General features: G+C 36.8%; 1 protein-coding gene across 2 annotated transcripts; it reads left to right on the top strand.

The window, feature by feature from the left end:
* The first annotated feature begins 14,692 nt into the window (after positions 1 to 14,692).
* On the top strand, positions 14,693 to 18,728 carry GIMD1 (GIMAP family P-loop NTPase domain containing 1). 2 transcript variants are annotated; one of them, XM_032223828.1, is made up of 3 exons: positions 14,693 to 14,758; positions 16,608 to 17,028; positions 18,109 to 18,728. In XM_032223828.1, the coding sequence occupies exons 2-3, from the start codon at positions 16,636 to 16,638 to the stop codon at positions 18,367 to 18,369; spliced, it is 654 nt and encodes a 217-aa protein (XP_032079719.1). In that variant the 5' UTR covers positions 14,693 to 14,758; positions 16,608 to 16,635; the 3' UTR covers positions 18,370 to 18,728. The 2 variants fall into 2 exon arrangements, with proteins under 2 accessions (XP_032079719.1, XP_032079720.1); XM_032223829.1 differs by having other exon boundaries at positions 14,701 to 14,758; positions 16,615 to 17,028.
* Positions 18,729 to 18,751: the final 23 nt, after the last annotated feature.

Genomic DNA, 18,751 nt, shown 5'->3' with positions numbered 1-18,751 from the left:
GAGCCCCCTTGTGGAGTACTGTGAAGCTGTTACCATGCAATTCCACTGTGATGTACAGTAGAAGCCATTTTAAGGCACAACAGGTTCTATCTTAATAGAACACACACACCAAGGGGTCTTATCCACACAGTATTTGTTTCCAGAGAGTAAGTCATCTGTGTACCACGTTTGGTTGAAATTGCTCAAGGCGTTCCAGAGTTATGCTGGAACATACACACACACAGCCATTTTTATATAGAGAGATTAGAATAGAATATATCCTTTGTCCTTTTGTAAAATGCCATTAAATTAGGTTATTTATTTAAAAATTTGTATGCCCCCAAGTTTGCCTAGAGGTGACTCTAAGCAGCCTACCATAAATAAAAGCAACAGAGTAAAATAAGAGCTATTAGCATTAATGTTAGAATTGACAAAGATGCTGAAGAAGGAAGCAAGGTGCACACTGGGTGTTGTAGAATCTTCTTTTAGTCCATTAGACACCTTCAGTATGACTCCATTGTGGCATTTAAAGTGATAACATCTGTTATTAACTATTTCGGTCACTGTTTCTGAGACTGTAAAGGTCTGGATGGGAAACAACAGGCTTCAGCTGAACCCTGGCAAGACTAAGTGGCTCTGAATTTTGGGGCCCACAGACTCTAAGACTATGCCATCTTTGGTGCTACATTGGGTGACTCTTCCATAGACAAATTCAGTATGCAACCTGGAGGAGTCCTTCTAGACTCATGACTCTTGTTTGATGAGCAGGTTGCAGTCATGGGTAGACTTTTGTCTGTTGTAGCAGTTGAACCTATTCCTGGATCAGCAGGGCCAATTCATAATCACTCAGGCCCTAGTCACCTCCCGATTGGACTACTGCAATATGCCCTAAGGGGCCTGCCCTTGATGAGTATCTGGAAGCTTAGCTGGTACAGAATGCAGTGGTACAAGCTGTTATATATGTGCTCCTAGAGCAACATATGCTACACCTCTGCTCCATGAGCTGCATTGGTTGCCAGTTTGCTTCAGGTTCAATTCAAGGCGTTGGTTTTAATCTTTAAAACCTTCAGGGACTGAGCCTTTTCCTGGTTGCATCAGCCTGACCCATTAGATCTGGCAGAGATGTTATGCTGTGAGTACCATCAACTAGGTATCAATAATGTAAACATGTCCCAAGAGGTGTGTCTTCTTTGCCACATGCCTGCCTTATGAATCATTATTCCCCACAAAATCAGATCAGTTCCATCCCTTTTGATATTCCGGAAGTCCCTTAAGACCTGGTTAAATTTTCAGGCCTTGAGCTCCCAGGGAACCAGAAACAGGCTGAGATGGCCATTTTATCTCCTCTGTGCCTAGGATAATCATGTTGTGTTGTGTTGTGTAGTGTTGTATTGTGATGTGATGTGATGATGTTAATAAGATTATTTTTTGTGAGATAGGAAGCTATACAAATTTGATAAATAAATAATAAATAAAAATATTTTCCCTTGTTCCATCTGCCTTGTCAAAAACATAAAGAAAACTTGAAATTGAAAGACCACATAATCTTTTTTTTTTAACTTTCAGTTAGCAAACCCTGTACACCAAATCTTTGGAATTCGTTGTTCATAGCAGCAGGATTATTAAGCTCTGAGCACATGTTTCCTATTTGGTGAATCTGAGGTAAAAATCCTGTGATGAGAATGGGAGAATGAAAACGTGACTCTCGGGAAATGTTTCTTTAAAAATCTGTACATCTCTCTCAGCGGACTTAAAAGAGGGGCATGGATTGATGAGGATATAAAATAAAAGGCACTCAGTCCTCTAAAAACAAAATGTGGCAAAGTATGCTTCTTAAAGTTTAATAAGTCACGAACAATTGCTCAGTCAGTGAAGCTTAAGGCAATACTACCCATAACCTCACTTGCAAGGGTAGGCACTTGTGTGTGAAAGGTAATACACAAGGGCACATTACTAAGATTTTACACTCCTCAATGGAAAACTCAGTGATTGAAAGCTGCTTAGTGCCTTCTGTCCTTATTCAGCAGCATCTCCATGGCTTCAGACAGCAGAAATAAACTCACTGCTGGAGGGAAATCTTGCAGAGGTGAGGCAGCTGGTTGGCTTGTTTTCAGTTGTAAGAGGCATGTAGCTGAAGGCTGGTTGAGAGCAAATCTCCAGAAATGGAAATGTTATGCTAGAGTAGAATTTAAATTTAAAATGAGTCCCCATCAGTAGCAATATAAGAAAATCAAATACAGCAGGGACATCTACACAGGGGTCAAAAGAGTCAAGATTGTAGCCACAAATATGTATTCACAAGTCTCACCTTTTTTACCTGAATCACAAAAACGTCATCAAAAGTTAGTTTAGATTAGGGCTGTCAAACTCCTGGGACATCAGGTCCTGGCCACACCCATGCCCACGTCCTGTTTAGTAAAGGGGGGGAAGTCCCAATATGTCACGTGATGCACCCATGACTCTTGGTTTAGATACAAACCTTTAGCAATCAATATGAGACTTACTGTAGAAATCAGGCCCCAAGTTTCTCATGATTTATGTGAATCAATTAACAATATACTTTATTTTTTTTCTATTTAAGAATAAGTGTGTCTTACAGGATTCTTTCAATATGCATGAAGTATTATTATCATTCTTTAGAAAAGTGATTGCACTGAAAATGGAGCAGTATTCTGACTAGCAGAAAGGATAGAAGCAATCAATTTATTTTTGTAAGACATTTCTTAAGGGAAAAAAATTCTAGTTGCTTGTGGCTAGTAAATTGTCAAAAATCAACTTACCGTATCTCACTCTTTTTCTCAATAAATGCTCAGAATATGTTACCTGCTTATTTACAAAACCTATCAATTTATTTGATTTTCATTTCTTATGTTGGAACCAGGTTTTAAAAACAGTTTTGGGACAAATGAACAAGTTGATCATTCCTTTCCAAAAATTATTATTGAAAGAGAGAAGGTTTTGTACAAATATTCAAGACAGATTTAAAAATTAAACTTTCCAAGGGATTTATGTCTTAATATTCAATATTTGTAAGAAAATGATGGAAAAGAAGAAAAGTAATATACTGCAAAATGTTATATGATAGGAAATAAAAATTCTTTTGGATTTCATTTTTTGAGAACTCTGACGCTTACTAATATGCAGATCAGGACATACATTTATTTATTTTTATTTCTCTGATTTCTGGTTTGTGTGATAATTTATCTGCCTTAAACATCATCCAAATTATATTTCAAATGCCTATATTCTGGGTCCCACACAGCTCATACTTACGTTATGTTTCAGCAATTCAGCTTTGCTTCAATTTTGCGCCAGCTTTTCCCAAGTGGTTAGATCTATATCAAGCAACATCGCTGAGACATTTAATGTGTCTTTGAAATGTTTCTTCCGCTTTACAAGCAAGCATCTTCCAGCAGATAATTTCCCCCAAAAGAGCTGTTTGAGCATGTGCTTATCTGGTACATGAGTGATATGACTATCAGCCTGGTCTATGCTCTCATCAATATGGTGTGGACTGATGGTAGAGATGCCTGATAAAACTTCAATGTTTGGTACTAACAAACTAACTGCAAAGACAAATCATTTAGAAATGGTCAAACTATCTTCCATGCCTTCGATACCAGTGCACATTTCATAGACATAAAGAAGTATGGTAAGTTCTACAATTCTGTAGACTTTGTTAATGAGCAGATTCTTCAATGTTCCCACACAAGGGAGCACAAAAGCAGAACTTGTCTTTGTAATTCCGTAGTTATCTCCTGCATAATAATTAATGCTTAGGAGAGGCGAGGATACAGTCAAAATAATGAAACTGATTCATTACCTATAGTTTCTTCCATTTGATTGTGATTTTGGGTTCTGTATATGATGCATGAGGAGCAGGCTGGTGCATGACTTCAGTCTTTTGGGTTTTGACAGTAAGTCCAAAGTTGTCACAAGCCATGAAGTTCCACCCTTCTATTTTCCTCACAGCAACGTAAGAGTTGAGTTGAGGAAATATGAGTGGCCCATAATCACCCAACCAACTTTTGTGCTTAAGAGAAAACTCTCTTAGTTTCTTGATCTCATAGCATCTCAACCATTCTACTGAACTACATATCATAAAGGTGTTCCATGTTTGGATCTGAAATGGGAAAATTCGGCATGTATGTTCTGCTTGGCTAAGAAGGATTTGTCAAAATGACCATCAGATCATCAGTATTTCTTATACAGTATTAGATTAACACATGTTGATGCTAAGGAATTAGACATTCTACTCCCCTACCCCACCTGAAAAAAACTCTGTTCCAATTGTCAGTTGCTTTATATTAACATGCTCTTCATTATATAAGACATGGGTATGGCCAGCATGTGACTCATCCGACCTGCGGGCTGAGAGTTTAGACATTCTACTCTCCTCCCCACCCGAAAACAATTCTGTTCCAACTGCCAGTTGCCATATATTAACATGCCCTGATGCCAAGGAGTTACACATTCTACATTAATTTTCAAGCTTTAACTATCAAGCCCGATCACATAGTTTCGTAGCGAAGCACAGATATCCAGCTAGTATCCATATAAAGTGACTCCTTAAAGTATCCATACTTTTCTCAGGCCTCACTTAGTCACCATACTAATACAGGAAAATATGTGCACAAGTTAAGGGACTGTTTATGAGATAGCAACATAATACAACCAGATCTCATCATGTTGTAGCCAGTTAATATTTCCTTAACCCAAATGTTTATTTTCCTGGAATACTTGTAACTTTGGACCTCCTGGGAAGTTTGAACAATACCTCCAAAATAACATATATTAACATATTGGGATTTAGTTTTAAGCACCATAACTATATGTAAAAATATGTCCCAGAAACAGAAGATAAAATTACCTCCTGAATATTTTTTATCTCTAATGATTCCTTGAACTTCATGAGTAGACAGGGATTAATCCTGGCCAATGCTCTGTCATCTAGGCTAGACCAAGTCAGAATCTGTTTTCAACCATGCAGAACTAAGGGTGCAATCTTGGATTTCAAACTATGTCCATAGATACATGCAGTTAAATCCAGGAATAAAAGTTGTTTGGTCTTCTGGGACACAGTTACCTGAACAAAAAAATTGCTGCTCAATTTATCTGCTTTCCTTAAACACAGCAAAGTAGGTTGAACTTGCTGGAATTTAGACATATGCTCTCAAGGAGTCTTGAACTGCAAGACTTGCTGTTGGACCACTAATCCACTCCCTCCAATGTATATGAATTGTAGGGTGTTTTTTGTTTTTTTTTAACATTCCAGCTATAGCAGATCTTCAACTATTACATTGCCAAAGAAATCCACATTGGTTTGCAAAGTAATTTCCATATTGCATTTTTAATATATTACATTTGCAGTGGTTTGGAACTGTATGATGCATAGGGAAAATGTACTGGGGTCATTAGCAAGCTTTAAATATAAAAAAATATTTTAAACTAAATCAAGTATTATGTCCTAAATTTCTATCAAGTATTATAAGATAGGAAAGTCAGTTTTATAATGAATATTTGCTTATTTATTCTATTTTCCTATTTAAATTACTATAAGCAAATATTCTTCCTGCCACTTTATAAAACAATTCAATACCTACTTACCTACCTACCTACCTATTAAACTATTCATTTTTGGGGTAAGCAGCATTATACACAGGAAAAATGGTAAAAAGTAGTAAGCACAATGAATTAAAAGCAGAAAAATGACAGGATATAGTTTATAGCAAGACCAGAGGTGGGTTGCGGTAGTGGTATTTTGGGCTGGGTTGCAGAACTGGCAGCAATCCAGGCTGTCCACATGCCCGAAACGATTCCCCAGTCACCGCTGCCATTGCCAGCATGTTGTTTAGTAGTGCATGCACATGCACAGTTCACTGTAAATTGTTCTGCGTATGGGCGAAGAACAATTGACATTGAACTGTGCACGCATGCACAACCAACCAGTAGTAAAACCAAGAGCAACCCACCTCTGAGCAAGACCATTCATTCTATGCTATATTATTCTTGCAAACCTTTCTTGCTTTCATCATGAGTATACACAGATCAACAATTACCTTTTACCCATTAAAATTCTCAGCATTGTTTTTTTAAAGATTTCAAAAAGTCCATCTAAATATAAATTTATCAGTATTCGTCTCTTTGAGACTTCCTCTCCTTAGACTTCTTCTGAACCCTTTGACACTTCCTTTATACAGTATATTTGCTTTTAAATTTGATCCTCATTCACCTTCTTTATACATTCAAACCACCTCAATGTACTTTTTTCATATTTGTTACTCAATCGATCCTCACACATTCATAACCAATTCATTCTGAGTCTACTGCTTTTCTTTTTACCTAGGCTTTTGATTTAGTAATTTCAAATCCATACACTTCATTGCTTCATATGATCTAACATTCAGCACAAATTGAATTCACTGTGACTCTCAGCCAATAATACAGAATTGTCTGCTCATCAAAGTACATGAACACCCATGTCCTATATCAATGAGGCTGTGATGTCACCAAAAGAATTCTTTATAATAACCAAGGGACATCACATATTTATACTTTACTGCTTGCTCAGCATTACATTATTGGCTAAATATTCCATTCATTCTTTCTATCTTCTTTCTTTTTCCTTTTTTCTTTCTTTCCTTTTCTCTCTCTCGATCTCGATCTCTTTCTCTTACTTTCTCTTTTACTCTCTTTCTTTCTTTCTCATTATTGTCAAATTCAGCAACTAACTTTTAACTTCATATTCATAGTAAATCATACCATATTTCAAACCTCATTTTTTCATATGCTTTCTGTAAATCCACATACAGTAAAGTTTCTCATCATTTCCATGCATTCAGTGTCCTGCTGAAGAACAAAAACTTGGTTTGCACATAGTGATTTGACTCTGTACTTTCTACATTTTACTCATTGTCACCTTTCATATTCTTTCAATTAAATTCTGCCAGACGCTTTGCCAGGTACAGGTAACAAAATAATCTTCCTATAGTTTTTGCAATCAATTTTTGCTTTCGCTTTGCATAGTGTCATTCGTCCAATCATTAGGCATGGGTGCAGTCTTCACATTCATGCTACTTCATAAATACACCCATATTTTAACATTTCTCCAATTACACCATGTACATATGCAGCCTCACATTATTCCCATACAAATCTCTAAGCACTCCTTTCACATCTTCTTCCTCTACACCAACTTCCCATTTATTCCTTTGGGACATTAATATCTTCTAATACATTTACATGCAGGACTCTACTTGCAATCATTGTGTTTTCAAACTTGTTTCTTTAACTTCTTTCCTTTTCTTTCCTGTCCATTTCTTCCCTAGATCCATTTTTAAGATTGACTCAAACATATTCTTTCTCACACTTAGAACCTTTCATCACCCTTGTATCCTTCATTAATCCAAAAACATTAAAACAATAATCAATTTATACTCATCCCTTTGCCATGTATATATATGAATAGACTTATGCTCAAACCAAACAGATCATATTCAAAGCAGATACTTACCAAACGCTTCCATTCTCATTCATTTTTCAGTTCTCCAAATGGCCCAATCACTTTTTCTGTATTCTCTCACCATTAAAATAATATTTTCCCTGGGTTTTAAATTGATTTAGAGTTTCATAATATATAGCTCAAAGTCATAGATGGTTCTTCCATTATAACCATTCACTAGAGTATAACATTTAATTGTCATCTATGATACCAATTTATATTCTCTGACATATATTGTAGTCCTTTCATTTATAATAAAACCTACACCTTCTTTTCCTTGCATTTATTTATCAGTCCAGGAGACATAGCAATATAGCAATAGTTAGACTTATATACCGCTTCATAGGGCTTTCAGCCCTCTCTAAGCGGTTTACAGAGTCAGCATATTGCCCCCAACAACAATCCGGGTCCTCATTTTACCCACCTTGGAAGGATGGAAGGCTGAGTCAACCTTGAGCCGGTGAGATTTGAACCGCCGAACTGCAGATAACAGTCAGCTGAAGTGGCCTGCAGTACCGCACTCTAACCACTGCGCCACCTTGGCTCTTATTACTACATATTACTTCCTTCCCCATTTCATAGTTTTGCAGACAACAGGTCCTTTGTTTTATTTATCAGTTTTTTAACATTTACTCTTCTTGCATTCATGTGCCATGTTCCCTGTCATACATCATTGTTTTGAGCAGTCAAAGTTTTCACATATTTTGATAAGATAGAAAAGATTATAATCATACAATATGCAACATTCCTTGCTTATATAGTAGGGACAATATTGAACAGTTGTGGTACATTTTGTCCAATTTGCATAACAGTCCTATGGCAAGTTGGCTGTGGTGAGTTGTCCCAAAGTGAGTTGGCCAAGTGAATTGACCACAGCAAGTTTGCTGTGGAGAGCTGGCCATGGTGAGTTGGATGCAACAGATTGTCCCATTGTACCTGCAGTCACGTGATCAAGATTTACAATCTTCCCAGCTAGTTTATGACAAAAAGTCAATTGGGGGAAGCTTGATTCATTGAATGACTGAAGTAAAAATGGTCATAAAATTGGGCCTGTGATGACTCATTTTAGCATCACAATAACTTGCAATGGAAATTCTGGTCCCAATTGTGTCATAAGTCAAGGACTACCCATACTGTATGGCAGCTAGGAAATCTGATCAAGAGACTCTCAATTATCTTCCCTGGTCTCACAACTAGGGAGTACATGAAATATACTGAGACACACACAGACAATTTACACAACAATTTAATATAAACCCAAAAGGCAACATTACAGGTTTAACAAATTATTTAGTAAATTATGCAAACTATCATCACTATTAGCAAACAATGCTTTTTCTAGATTGCAAAGAAAATATAATAGTATATTTTAGCAAGGTTGTCAATGAGAAAACAGCAGGAAATAAAGAATGATCGAAAGCTGAAGGCTGTGAGAAGGAAAGGCCCCTGAGGTTTAATAAAATGGCAAAAGGTTCAGCCAAAAGAATCTGGATAAGGCCATTTTTTAAAAGATAGAAAATTGTAATTTGGAGAAAGGCCAAAGAGGTCACTAGAGCTTGAAGTCATTGCCTAACTCTTCTGGAGTCATATATTCCTTTAGATTGTGCCAAAATCTGTTACCCAATTTCCCCCAAAAAAGTTTCTTTCCCTGCAAAAGAGAGTTCTGTTTTTTAATCTTATTATTGGCATTATAATTCCAAAAGAATTCCTTTTGGTATTATTTATCTTAAACCAGGAGCTTGGCTTTTATTTGCAGTCCCTCAAGTCCTCCACAACTCTTGCTGCCAAACATTTCCTGCAGTTCTGAGGGGGAAAAGTAACAACGTGTAAGGTCCTAAAGTAACTTCCTTTAAAAAAAAAAACAATAAAGAAAAGAAGATCTCCCCAAAGGGAGAAAAACAGGTACGGCATCTGTGCTGAAGAAACTGGCATTGCTTCACTTCCCACCATTGCTTTGCATTTTGTTGCCCTCATTCCAGACAAACATTAAGTATGATTACCATGCACCACTATCTTAAATCAAAACGATTAAATTGAACTTAGTTATATATACCAAGTTTGAATATAAGATAGTCCTAGGCAGGAGTGGTATTCACTTACTTTCCCTACCGGTTCGCAAATGTGAGTGCCAATTCCGTGCCTGCATTCTGCATTCCGCGCATGCACTTTGTCTAAAGAAATGGGCTTAAATAGGATGCCGTAGAGCCGGGACGGGTGGGTGGAGCTACCCGCAATTTCCTCTACCGGTTCAGGTGAAGCGGTCAGAACTGGCAGAATACCACCTCTGGCCCGAGGTATGTTTTTATGGCTTTTGACTGTTCTTGCCAACATTCAATGATAGGCTACTGTGCTGTCTTATAGACTTCTTTAGAAAGTGCCATTGGATTTCTCATAAGGGGAACTGCTGTGAAGTGTTCCATGAAAGCAGAAGTTGCAGGCTTTTTCCAAGGCCAATACATTATATTTCTTCTCGGAAGGCACCCATTTCCTTTTGTGGAACAACATTGAAACTTGGATTTCAAAGGAGTGAACACCCACACACACTATATTCTGTTTCCAATATAGGATGCTATCAGTATTTCACAACAATAAAATGGAGTGCCATCTGCAAGTGCTAGTTCATCCATTCATGTCTCCTTATTTCCCATCAGACAGTGTGAGGCTTGCAAGAGCACATCTTAAATTGTTTACTGTGGCATTATCACTCGGCTCAATCAGGCTGCTTGTCTGCAGTGAAGGAGCTGGAATGTATGGGAACCGAGAATTCAAAAGAATAAAACTATGGGTGGCAATAACATGAGTTATAAATAAGATGTTTATATACATTGAAAACATTTTGGTTTTCTGGATCAGCCATTGGCTTTCAGGTGCCTTTTAGGTAACCTGGATTACAAATTCTAGGTTGGAGTTATGGAAATTGCATCTGACATACCGGTAGCTGGAGAGTAGAAAATATATGCAACCATAAAACAATATAAGTATAGGAAAATACTTTTTAGCTGAACTTTGTTATTGAATGTCATGAGCAATGTATGCAAGAAATTTAAGAAATATATTAAGGAAAGAAAAAGTGCAGGCTATTTAAGTCTTTTTTTTTTTTTTTTTTACAAAATAGGTACTAAAGTCATACATGAGATGAAAGCAATAACATATCAATAATCAAGAAGGTAGCCAGACCAATGTCAAAACTGTTAATATGGAAGAAATAGACCCAGATTGTTACATCACAGGCGTAGCGTTTTCCTCTTGTGTCAGTCCGGAGCTTGGACGCTCTGAGATTAAGTTCTATAGTTGTGATCTCCTTTACCACAAATAAGTAGAACCAAATTTCACAAATGTATTAATTTTTGAAAATTAACATGTACATAAAAATGTACGACTTACATTTGACAAAGAATTTTTCCCAGTACGGTGCTCTCAAGTTCTTTTGAAAAACTTTTTTTCCAGAAATCATTTTATGTGTTAAGGTACACATAATTTTTAACAGTGCAAAACTTACTATAAACGGAACAAAAGAAATTTCATTATAGTTGCACTGATACCTGTGATATAGGCATTTGCTGCCACCTTGGGGAAGACTCCTTTCCTGAAGGAGGCATCTTGAGTATAGTAACATAAATCAACTTCATGTTTGGCCTGTCATATCCCCACAGGAAGAAAAGTTTCTTAAATCCTTCTACTCATGCGGTCATAAGATCTTCCAGATGTAGAGATCTTCCAGAGCATCTTTCATGTTATGATACTCATTGTGGAGAATTGCCATTGTTCTGAGTTGGAGCAGCATAGCTTAACATGTAATTTCACAATGCCTGTCTTAAATTAATGTAACCTGGAATAGCAAACTAGTACAGTGAATAGTTCTAACAGTTACACCCGTCTTCCCAACGGATTCGCTGAGTTCACACAACACTGAGCAATTAAACCAATTAAATTCTGACTGTGCATAAAAACTAACTTACTCAAAAGAAAATCACTATTTTTGGCTTACAGAATCCACATTCATTTTTCATAGGAAGCAGATTCCTAGGAGCCTTTGTCCTGGGAGACTATTGATCAGGTTTCATGACATCAGTGGCCTCTGTGCCAATGGCTAGGATGGAAGCAATTGGTTTGAGTCGGATGTTATCGCCAATTAATATTTAAGAGATATGTTCTGTCCTTCTAGGCTCAGCAGTAGACTTTCGAATGGAGAAACTTGCTTATATAGCTACTCTGGGTAAGAAAAATCCCAATGTCTTGTTTTTAAAGAGTTTAAACATATTCTCATTCACAATGTGTTTCGATGGTAGGTATTCAGATTGCGAATTGTTTGTATTGTATATTATACAAACCATCTTCAGTCCCTCGAGAAATGAGCAGCCTGTATATAGCAATACCACTATATACCACTTCATAGTGCTTTACAGCCCTCTCTAAGTGGTTTGCAGACTCAGTATATTGGCCCCAACAATCTGGGTCCTCATTTTACCCACCTTGGAAGGATGGAAATCCTCAACTTTGAGCCTCAACCTATCTCAACCTTGAGCCAATGAGAATCAAATTGCCGAATTTCTGGCAACCAGCAGTCATCAGAAGTAGCCTGCATTACTGCATTCTAACCACTGCACCACATGTCTCTTATAAATATAAATGCACAGAAATTCAAACAAATATCCACTGTTGTTAATGTACTAGCATGCTCATTTTTATGTCAGATAGAATGGATGGAACAATGCAAGCCTGGGCAACAGTGTTTGCCAGACTTTCGGATTTGATGTCATCTATTTTTATAAACTCACAGTTTGTATAATTATTTATATATTTATATTGTTATTCTCCTAGTATCTGTGAAATAAAAACATAACAAAAAGAGACCATGAATTGAGAAATGATTGAAAGTGCTTTTAAACAATTTTGTATTTTATTTATCAAAACTACATCTACACAAAGTTAAAAAAATAACATTATCTATGCATGCAAGATCTTCACAGAAGAGGAAACTTTCTGGCACCTGTTAAAAAAATATCCCGAGACAAAAGAGTCACTTCATTCTTTTCATTTACTGTTCTCCCACACTTGTTCCAACAATTTAGATAAAAGAAGCTATAAAAATCCAGGAATGGGGTATTTTTACTTGCCCCGCTTATTTTATTGTTTGCCCTTTGTACTTGCTTAGAAAAGCAGCCACTTTGTGCTTAGAGAAACAACTGCACTATTTGCTGCCCGAGGTTCACATATCATAGCAGGAAGACAGATTCAAGCAAAATTGGGGTTCCTACACATGCGACCATAGTGGTAGCCCAGCCTGTATGTGCAATAGTAGCAGCCAGGAATTCAAAGAAAACCTCAGCGGCAAAAACTGTGTGGCATGGCTAAGGAAGATCATATAAGAAGTCTTCTCTCCCCTGCATTATGCCCTCTTCTTCTCAGCTTCACTTTTGAAGACACAGTTGGGACAACTCTTTGAGGTGAAGCTAGGAAGTGAGGTGTGTGGAGACCTGTGGGATAGATGAGTAGATATGGAGAATGGGAGAACAGCAATATGACGCAACAATATGGTTATAGGATAAGAATATTGATGGGTAGCCCAAATCAGTGGTTAGTGTTTTTATCCCCCACTCTTGCTTCTAAACCAGCCTATATTTTCCCCTCCTACCACCCCCAACACTAAAGTATGGTCTAGTCAGTGTCTATGCCAGTGGAAGATATGTGTGAATGTATTTGATGTAGAGGAGTATAGATCTTAGAGAAGTTACATAGTTATCATTGGTAAAATATAGGGCCTGCTGAGGCTCATGTGGTTCGAATACTGAGGCAGAAGAACATTTAGAAGTCAATACTTGACAGTTCAAAACTCAGTGCACAAGCCACATCACAGAATGAGTTCCTGTTAATTTGTCCCAGCTCCTGCCTTCCTAGCAGTTTGAAAGCATGCAAATGCAAGTAAATAAATAGGTACCATTTACTTGGTGGAAAAATAACAGGAAATAAGGCACCCTCTCCCCACCCCCAGCATCTCCTGGGCAATGTTGATGTCATCATCTAATCCTTTCAACTTGGAAACACCTTGGTAGGCCCTTCTGACATAAATGTAGTAATAGTAAAATATGACCTTACCTGGGAAAACAGGAAAGCATGAGAATGAAAAACAAAATGGAAGAAAGGTCAAACTTTCTGTCAAAATTTCAAGATTCTGTTAGTATAGACTATACATCAACAAAGATGACTTTTAATATTTTTTGTGGCATTTATTTACTAAGGGGGCCAAGCAGTGGTGGGTTTCAAATTTTTTTAGAACCTCTTCTGTAGGTGTGGCCTGCTTTGTGGGAGTGGCTTGCTGGCCATGTGACTAGGTGGGAGTGGCTTGCCAACCATGTGATCGGGTGGGAGTGGCTTGACATCCATGTGACTGGGTGGGCATGGCCAACTTGTAAAATGTGGTGAAACTCATTTAACAACGCTCTTGCTTAGCAACCAAAATGTTGGCTCAGAAACTCTGGCATTTGAAGCATGCAAGTCTGAAAGCTGTCAAGTTACAAGACCTTTGCACCCCTAACACTTTAGGGAAAAACACCCCAGGGGTGTTCAAACTTGACAGCTTTAAGACTTGTGGACTTCAACTCCCAGAATTCCTCCTCTCGGCCTTCATCTTGATGATGTGCAGACGGGCAGGAGGAGGGAGCTGGAACCGGTTTTAAACGGCATGGTAGATTTGTGGAACCTCTTCTATGGAAGAGGTTAAAATTGGTAGGAACCCACCCCTGGGGCCAAGTCAACTGAAGCATTTGTGTTTGTTTTAAGAACCATTTTAATCTTTATTAAATTCTGTTTATAAAGTGTTAAAGTGAATAATTTTGGTTCTTTATTTCTTATATTTGCAGTTTTTAGTCTAATTTTATATATTGTAAGTTAGTACACTGATTTGGGGGGAAATTAATAGACATTATTACTCACGTAGAATATATTCTTAAAAAACAGATAACTAAAAATAGTAGCAAGAAGAAGGAAAAAAGGAAAAAACTCCCTTTGTTAAGGTTAACAGCTCTTCAAACCATCAAAGTATTGAAAATACTGGCTGAAAAATTACTTTCAGATAAGATCAGGCTAACAATTTCAGGACAAGAAATTACGTGACAGATGGGACACTCATATCATTTCTTAATAACGATCATTCTGTAACTCATTAACTTTGATAAAGACTCCGTACCTGTCTCACAGTGGTACATTATCAAGATCTGCTTCAAAGTAAAGTACAGGTTGACAAGACAGAAGCAGAACAAAACTTCATGGCACAATAGAGTAAGTAAGCTTTGGATGGTACCTGAGGATCAGATTGCTGTTTGATCCTATTCCTATCTGAGTATTGATATTTTTCCCTAAATGCAGTGCTTTAAACATGGGTTTTGTTTAAGATTTACTAAGAGTATGTTCAGGAGGAAAGTTTTCTTGTGTGGCTATGAATTAAGGGCTAGCTTCTTTCAGATGTGTGTGTGTAGAATGCATATGTGAATATGTGACTATGTGTGTATAATTTATAGTAGACTTTCTTAACCATCAGCCCAGTAAGTCCTCAATAAGCAATACATATGACAAATTTAAATTAAAATAATCTCTATTTTCAGTGGAAGAACTTCTAGGTAGTTTAAATTGAGAATTTGAAGCTTCCAATATATTCCTCATTGCTCTTCAAGAATAAAAGACAAAAGACCATACTAGATCAGGTTGCACTAAGCATTTTTGTGATGTTGAATGATCCCATAGAATATCTAATGTGTCTGCCACATTTATTTTGGTAGTTTGCCTTCTGCTGCTTAATGATGCTGCACATTTTTTTTTAAGACTACACATACCGGTACTTCACATTGACTTTGGCAATCCAGTATTCTGAATACTTTTGCCTAGAATAATATAAATATAGTGAAAAGGAGGAGATAAGGGGAAGGAATGGTTGCACTTTTCTATAAAAATGAATATTGTTCCTGATTTAATTTGTGTTCTTAGAGGTATTCCTATGTTAATACTAAGGAAATACACTATCTTTTTCAGATCAATAGGAGACTTAGGAATAGTGGACCACCAAAGTTTTATTTAGCTATTTAAGATTGCCATTTGAGGAAGGTGGGTTTAATTCATCTTATTTGCAAAAATATAATTCAGCACATATTTCATGAGCTATTACTATATGGAATGAAAATATAGTAGAATATTATTCTTTATAGCTCTGCTGGAAAGTTATCTATTTCTCTTGCAGTCTTGGCAAGTTCTTGGAACAACATATAGTAAGAAAAATATTTTATTTCCAGAAGTGTGGGCAGTGAAAATATATTGGAATCATATTGTGGCAAATATTGGATTTAAATAATAAGATTCGTAAATATTTAACTATTTTGGGAGAAAATCTATTCTAAAAATAGATGATGAAACATTTTATTATAAAATCTTATAGAACAGGATTATCACTTTAAACCAAAAGTTGGGATTTTTTCCCAACTTCTATATGATCTTCCCAGTTCACAACACTAGCAATATTTTCATTTATGAGATGCTCTCTTATTTGATGAAATCTGTGACATAAGTAAAACCCATAACATCCCTATGAAATTAAGACAATATTTATTTTTAAAGTGGGCATTGTTGGGGGCTTCAGTTCTTTAGCTCATCTTTGGAATAGCCCAGTTCACTTTAAAGCTATTCTTCATGTTCTTAAAAATGATAAAATTGTCATGGATTTGAGATTAAAATTGATTCATTAAAAAATACTAGACTCCCCTAAAATGTACTTGAAAGGCTGACATCAGATTTCCTGTTGTAGGTATTTTTAAAAATGAAGATTTTATTGATCCAGATATAGTACTGTAATCATTTGGTACTTTTTTGGAATGATATTTTAATGTAGGCAAGTAACTTTATGGGCGAAGTTAAATATTTTAAAAAACCTAATGTAATGTTGAACAAAGAGATCCACACATCTGCTCAAAGATTGTGGAATGACATCTAGTGTTATTGTTTTAATTCCTACTAATGGCAATTCAATAGCTTCCTTCTTCAAGTGGTCTTCCTAACCAATTAAGCTTAGCTCCAATGTATAGTAGCAATGTCTGTATAGTGCTGCTTCCTTTGCTAAATGATGTTACTATTCACTTTTCAGCTCATAGGAATTTCGAGAGGGAAATACGATGTCTGACAATAGCAAGATGAGGATCAATCTCCTCCTGCTTGGAAGAACACAAAGTGGGAAAAGTGCAGCAGGAAACACTCTTCTGGGCAGCAGAGACTTTGCCAGTTTTCTTTCCCCGTGCTCTGTGACTACATCCTGCCACCTAGGCCGCAGCTGTAACATTTCAGATTTTGGGCGTCAGCAAGGAAGAGCACTAACTGTGCAAGTCCATGTGCTGGACACTCCTGGATATCCTCACAGCAGCCTCAGCAAAGAGCAGATCCAGAAAGACGTCAAAGATGCGGTAGCTCATCACTTTGGAGAGCAAGGTCTACACTTGGCACTTTTGGTTCTAAGAGCTGATGTTGTACTGTGTGAAGAAGAGGAAACTTCCACCATACAACTGATTGAGGTAACGTCCATAATAACACTATATTTTTCAGAGTATAAGACGCACCAAGATTTTGAAGCGGTAAATTTAAAAAAAAAAGTTTTTGCACTCTGCAGACCTCCTAAACCCTCTGATGCATCTTTTTTTTGTGAAAAACAGGGCATGCAGAGAGTTTGAGAGGCCTGCAAAGTGCTCCTAGGGGCTGTGGGGAGGCAAAAACAAGCAAAAAACCTGGCTATTTTCTGCAAAAACGGGCCCATTTTTCCCCCAAAAAGAGGCATGCATAGCCTTTAGGCTTGTAGAGTGGTCCTGGGGACTGGGGGGAGGGGGAATGAGCAATAAATGGCCTGTTTTTCACTTGTTTTTGCCCTCCCCAGGCACTTTGCAGGCCTCCCAAACTCTCTGCAAGCCCATTTTTGTGAAGGGGCTGGGTTTCGGGAAGTCAAAAATGCTGTGTTCAGTGTATAAGACGCACCCAGATTTTCACCCTCTTTTGGGGGGTAAAAAGATGTGTCTTACATTCCAAAAAATATGGTATATTGCCCCAACACCAGGCTTCAATGCTCAGAGAACTTAACATCAAACTACAATAGAAATTGCACCGGGCTGGGAGTTACAACTAAAATATTATGAATTTTAAAAAGTGATGCCAATATTTTTACTATAATCTTCAATTTGACCACAGGACAGCATGTTCATTGTAAGGGAGGGGGAGCTAGTAATAAGCATGATAAATTTAAATATTTACTCTATTAATCTAGTTTTATTGCATCTTTTTTTCCTGTAGAGTTCAGAGTAATATATATAGCTTGTCCAACATATTGTTTCATTTAGGCAATTATTAAGTGATCATGAATTAAATCAAATTTTGCATGAAAAAGTTTAGATAGAATCACACAGAATTACTTGGATTCTCATTTTTACCAAACCTATACTTCCCAAACATTCCATTGAAAGGGTTGGGATTTTCCAGTAATAAGAGGCAGGAGGTAGGAATATTCCATTGCAGATTCAAAACAATGATTAGCTTAGATATTGAAAAAGATAAAATCATGTATGTAAAATAATTAACCCATTGTCTTTTCTTTTTAACCTTTGCAGGAACTCCTTGGGCCTAACTGGAAAACTTACACTGTCATTTTATTTACTCATGCAGACCAAATTGAAAAATCATCATTTACTATAGACAAATATTTACATAGTGCCTCAGACGCACTACATAAAGTAATGCAGTTAGTTCAGCAAAAATGCATTTTTATTGACAATCACGCTAGGTTTCTAAAACATGAAAACCTAAAAGCTTTAAGAAAAATTATGGAGTTTCTAAAACAAAACGGTTTCCAGACCCTTCATGTAAAATAAACTATGCTATACATTTAAATAACTTACTATTTCCAAATTCTGGATTCTTTGCGCTTTTATAATTCACTCTTTTGGAGGTATGATGACTCAATGATTAAAGATGCTGAGCTCATCAGCTGGAGACTGACAGCCAGGGTTCAAGACCCAGTGGGATGAACGCTTTGGGGTACAGAGTTATTTTTTCAGATTCAATTTACATAGTGTCAGATTGAAGTATACTATTGAAAACTACTTATTTTCACCCAGTGTATCCAGGATCAAATATAAATTTCATATATTCATATATTCAAGATGGTTTTAAAATGCCTATATTGTGTGCACTAATCAAGCTGTATAGCCATAAAATATTTTCATTAAAATATATTAAAATTAACTAATACTA

This window comes from Thamnophis elegans, chromosome 9 (assembly GCF_009769535.1).
Source record: "Thamnophis elegans isolate rThaEle1 chromosome 9, rThaEle1.pri, whole genome shotgun sequence".
NCBI classification, from domain to species: Eukaryota; Metazoa; Chordata; class Lepidosauria; order Squamata; family Colubridae; genus Thamnophis; species Thamnophis elegans.
The sequence above is the reverse complement of the archived record's forward strand: the minus strand, read 5'-3'. Positions and strand labels throughout refer to the sequence as shown.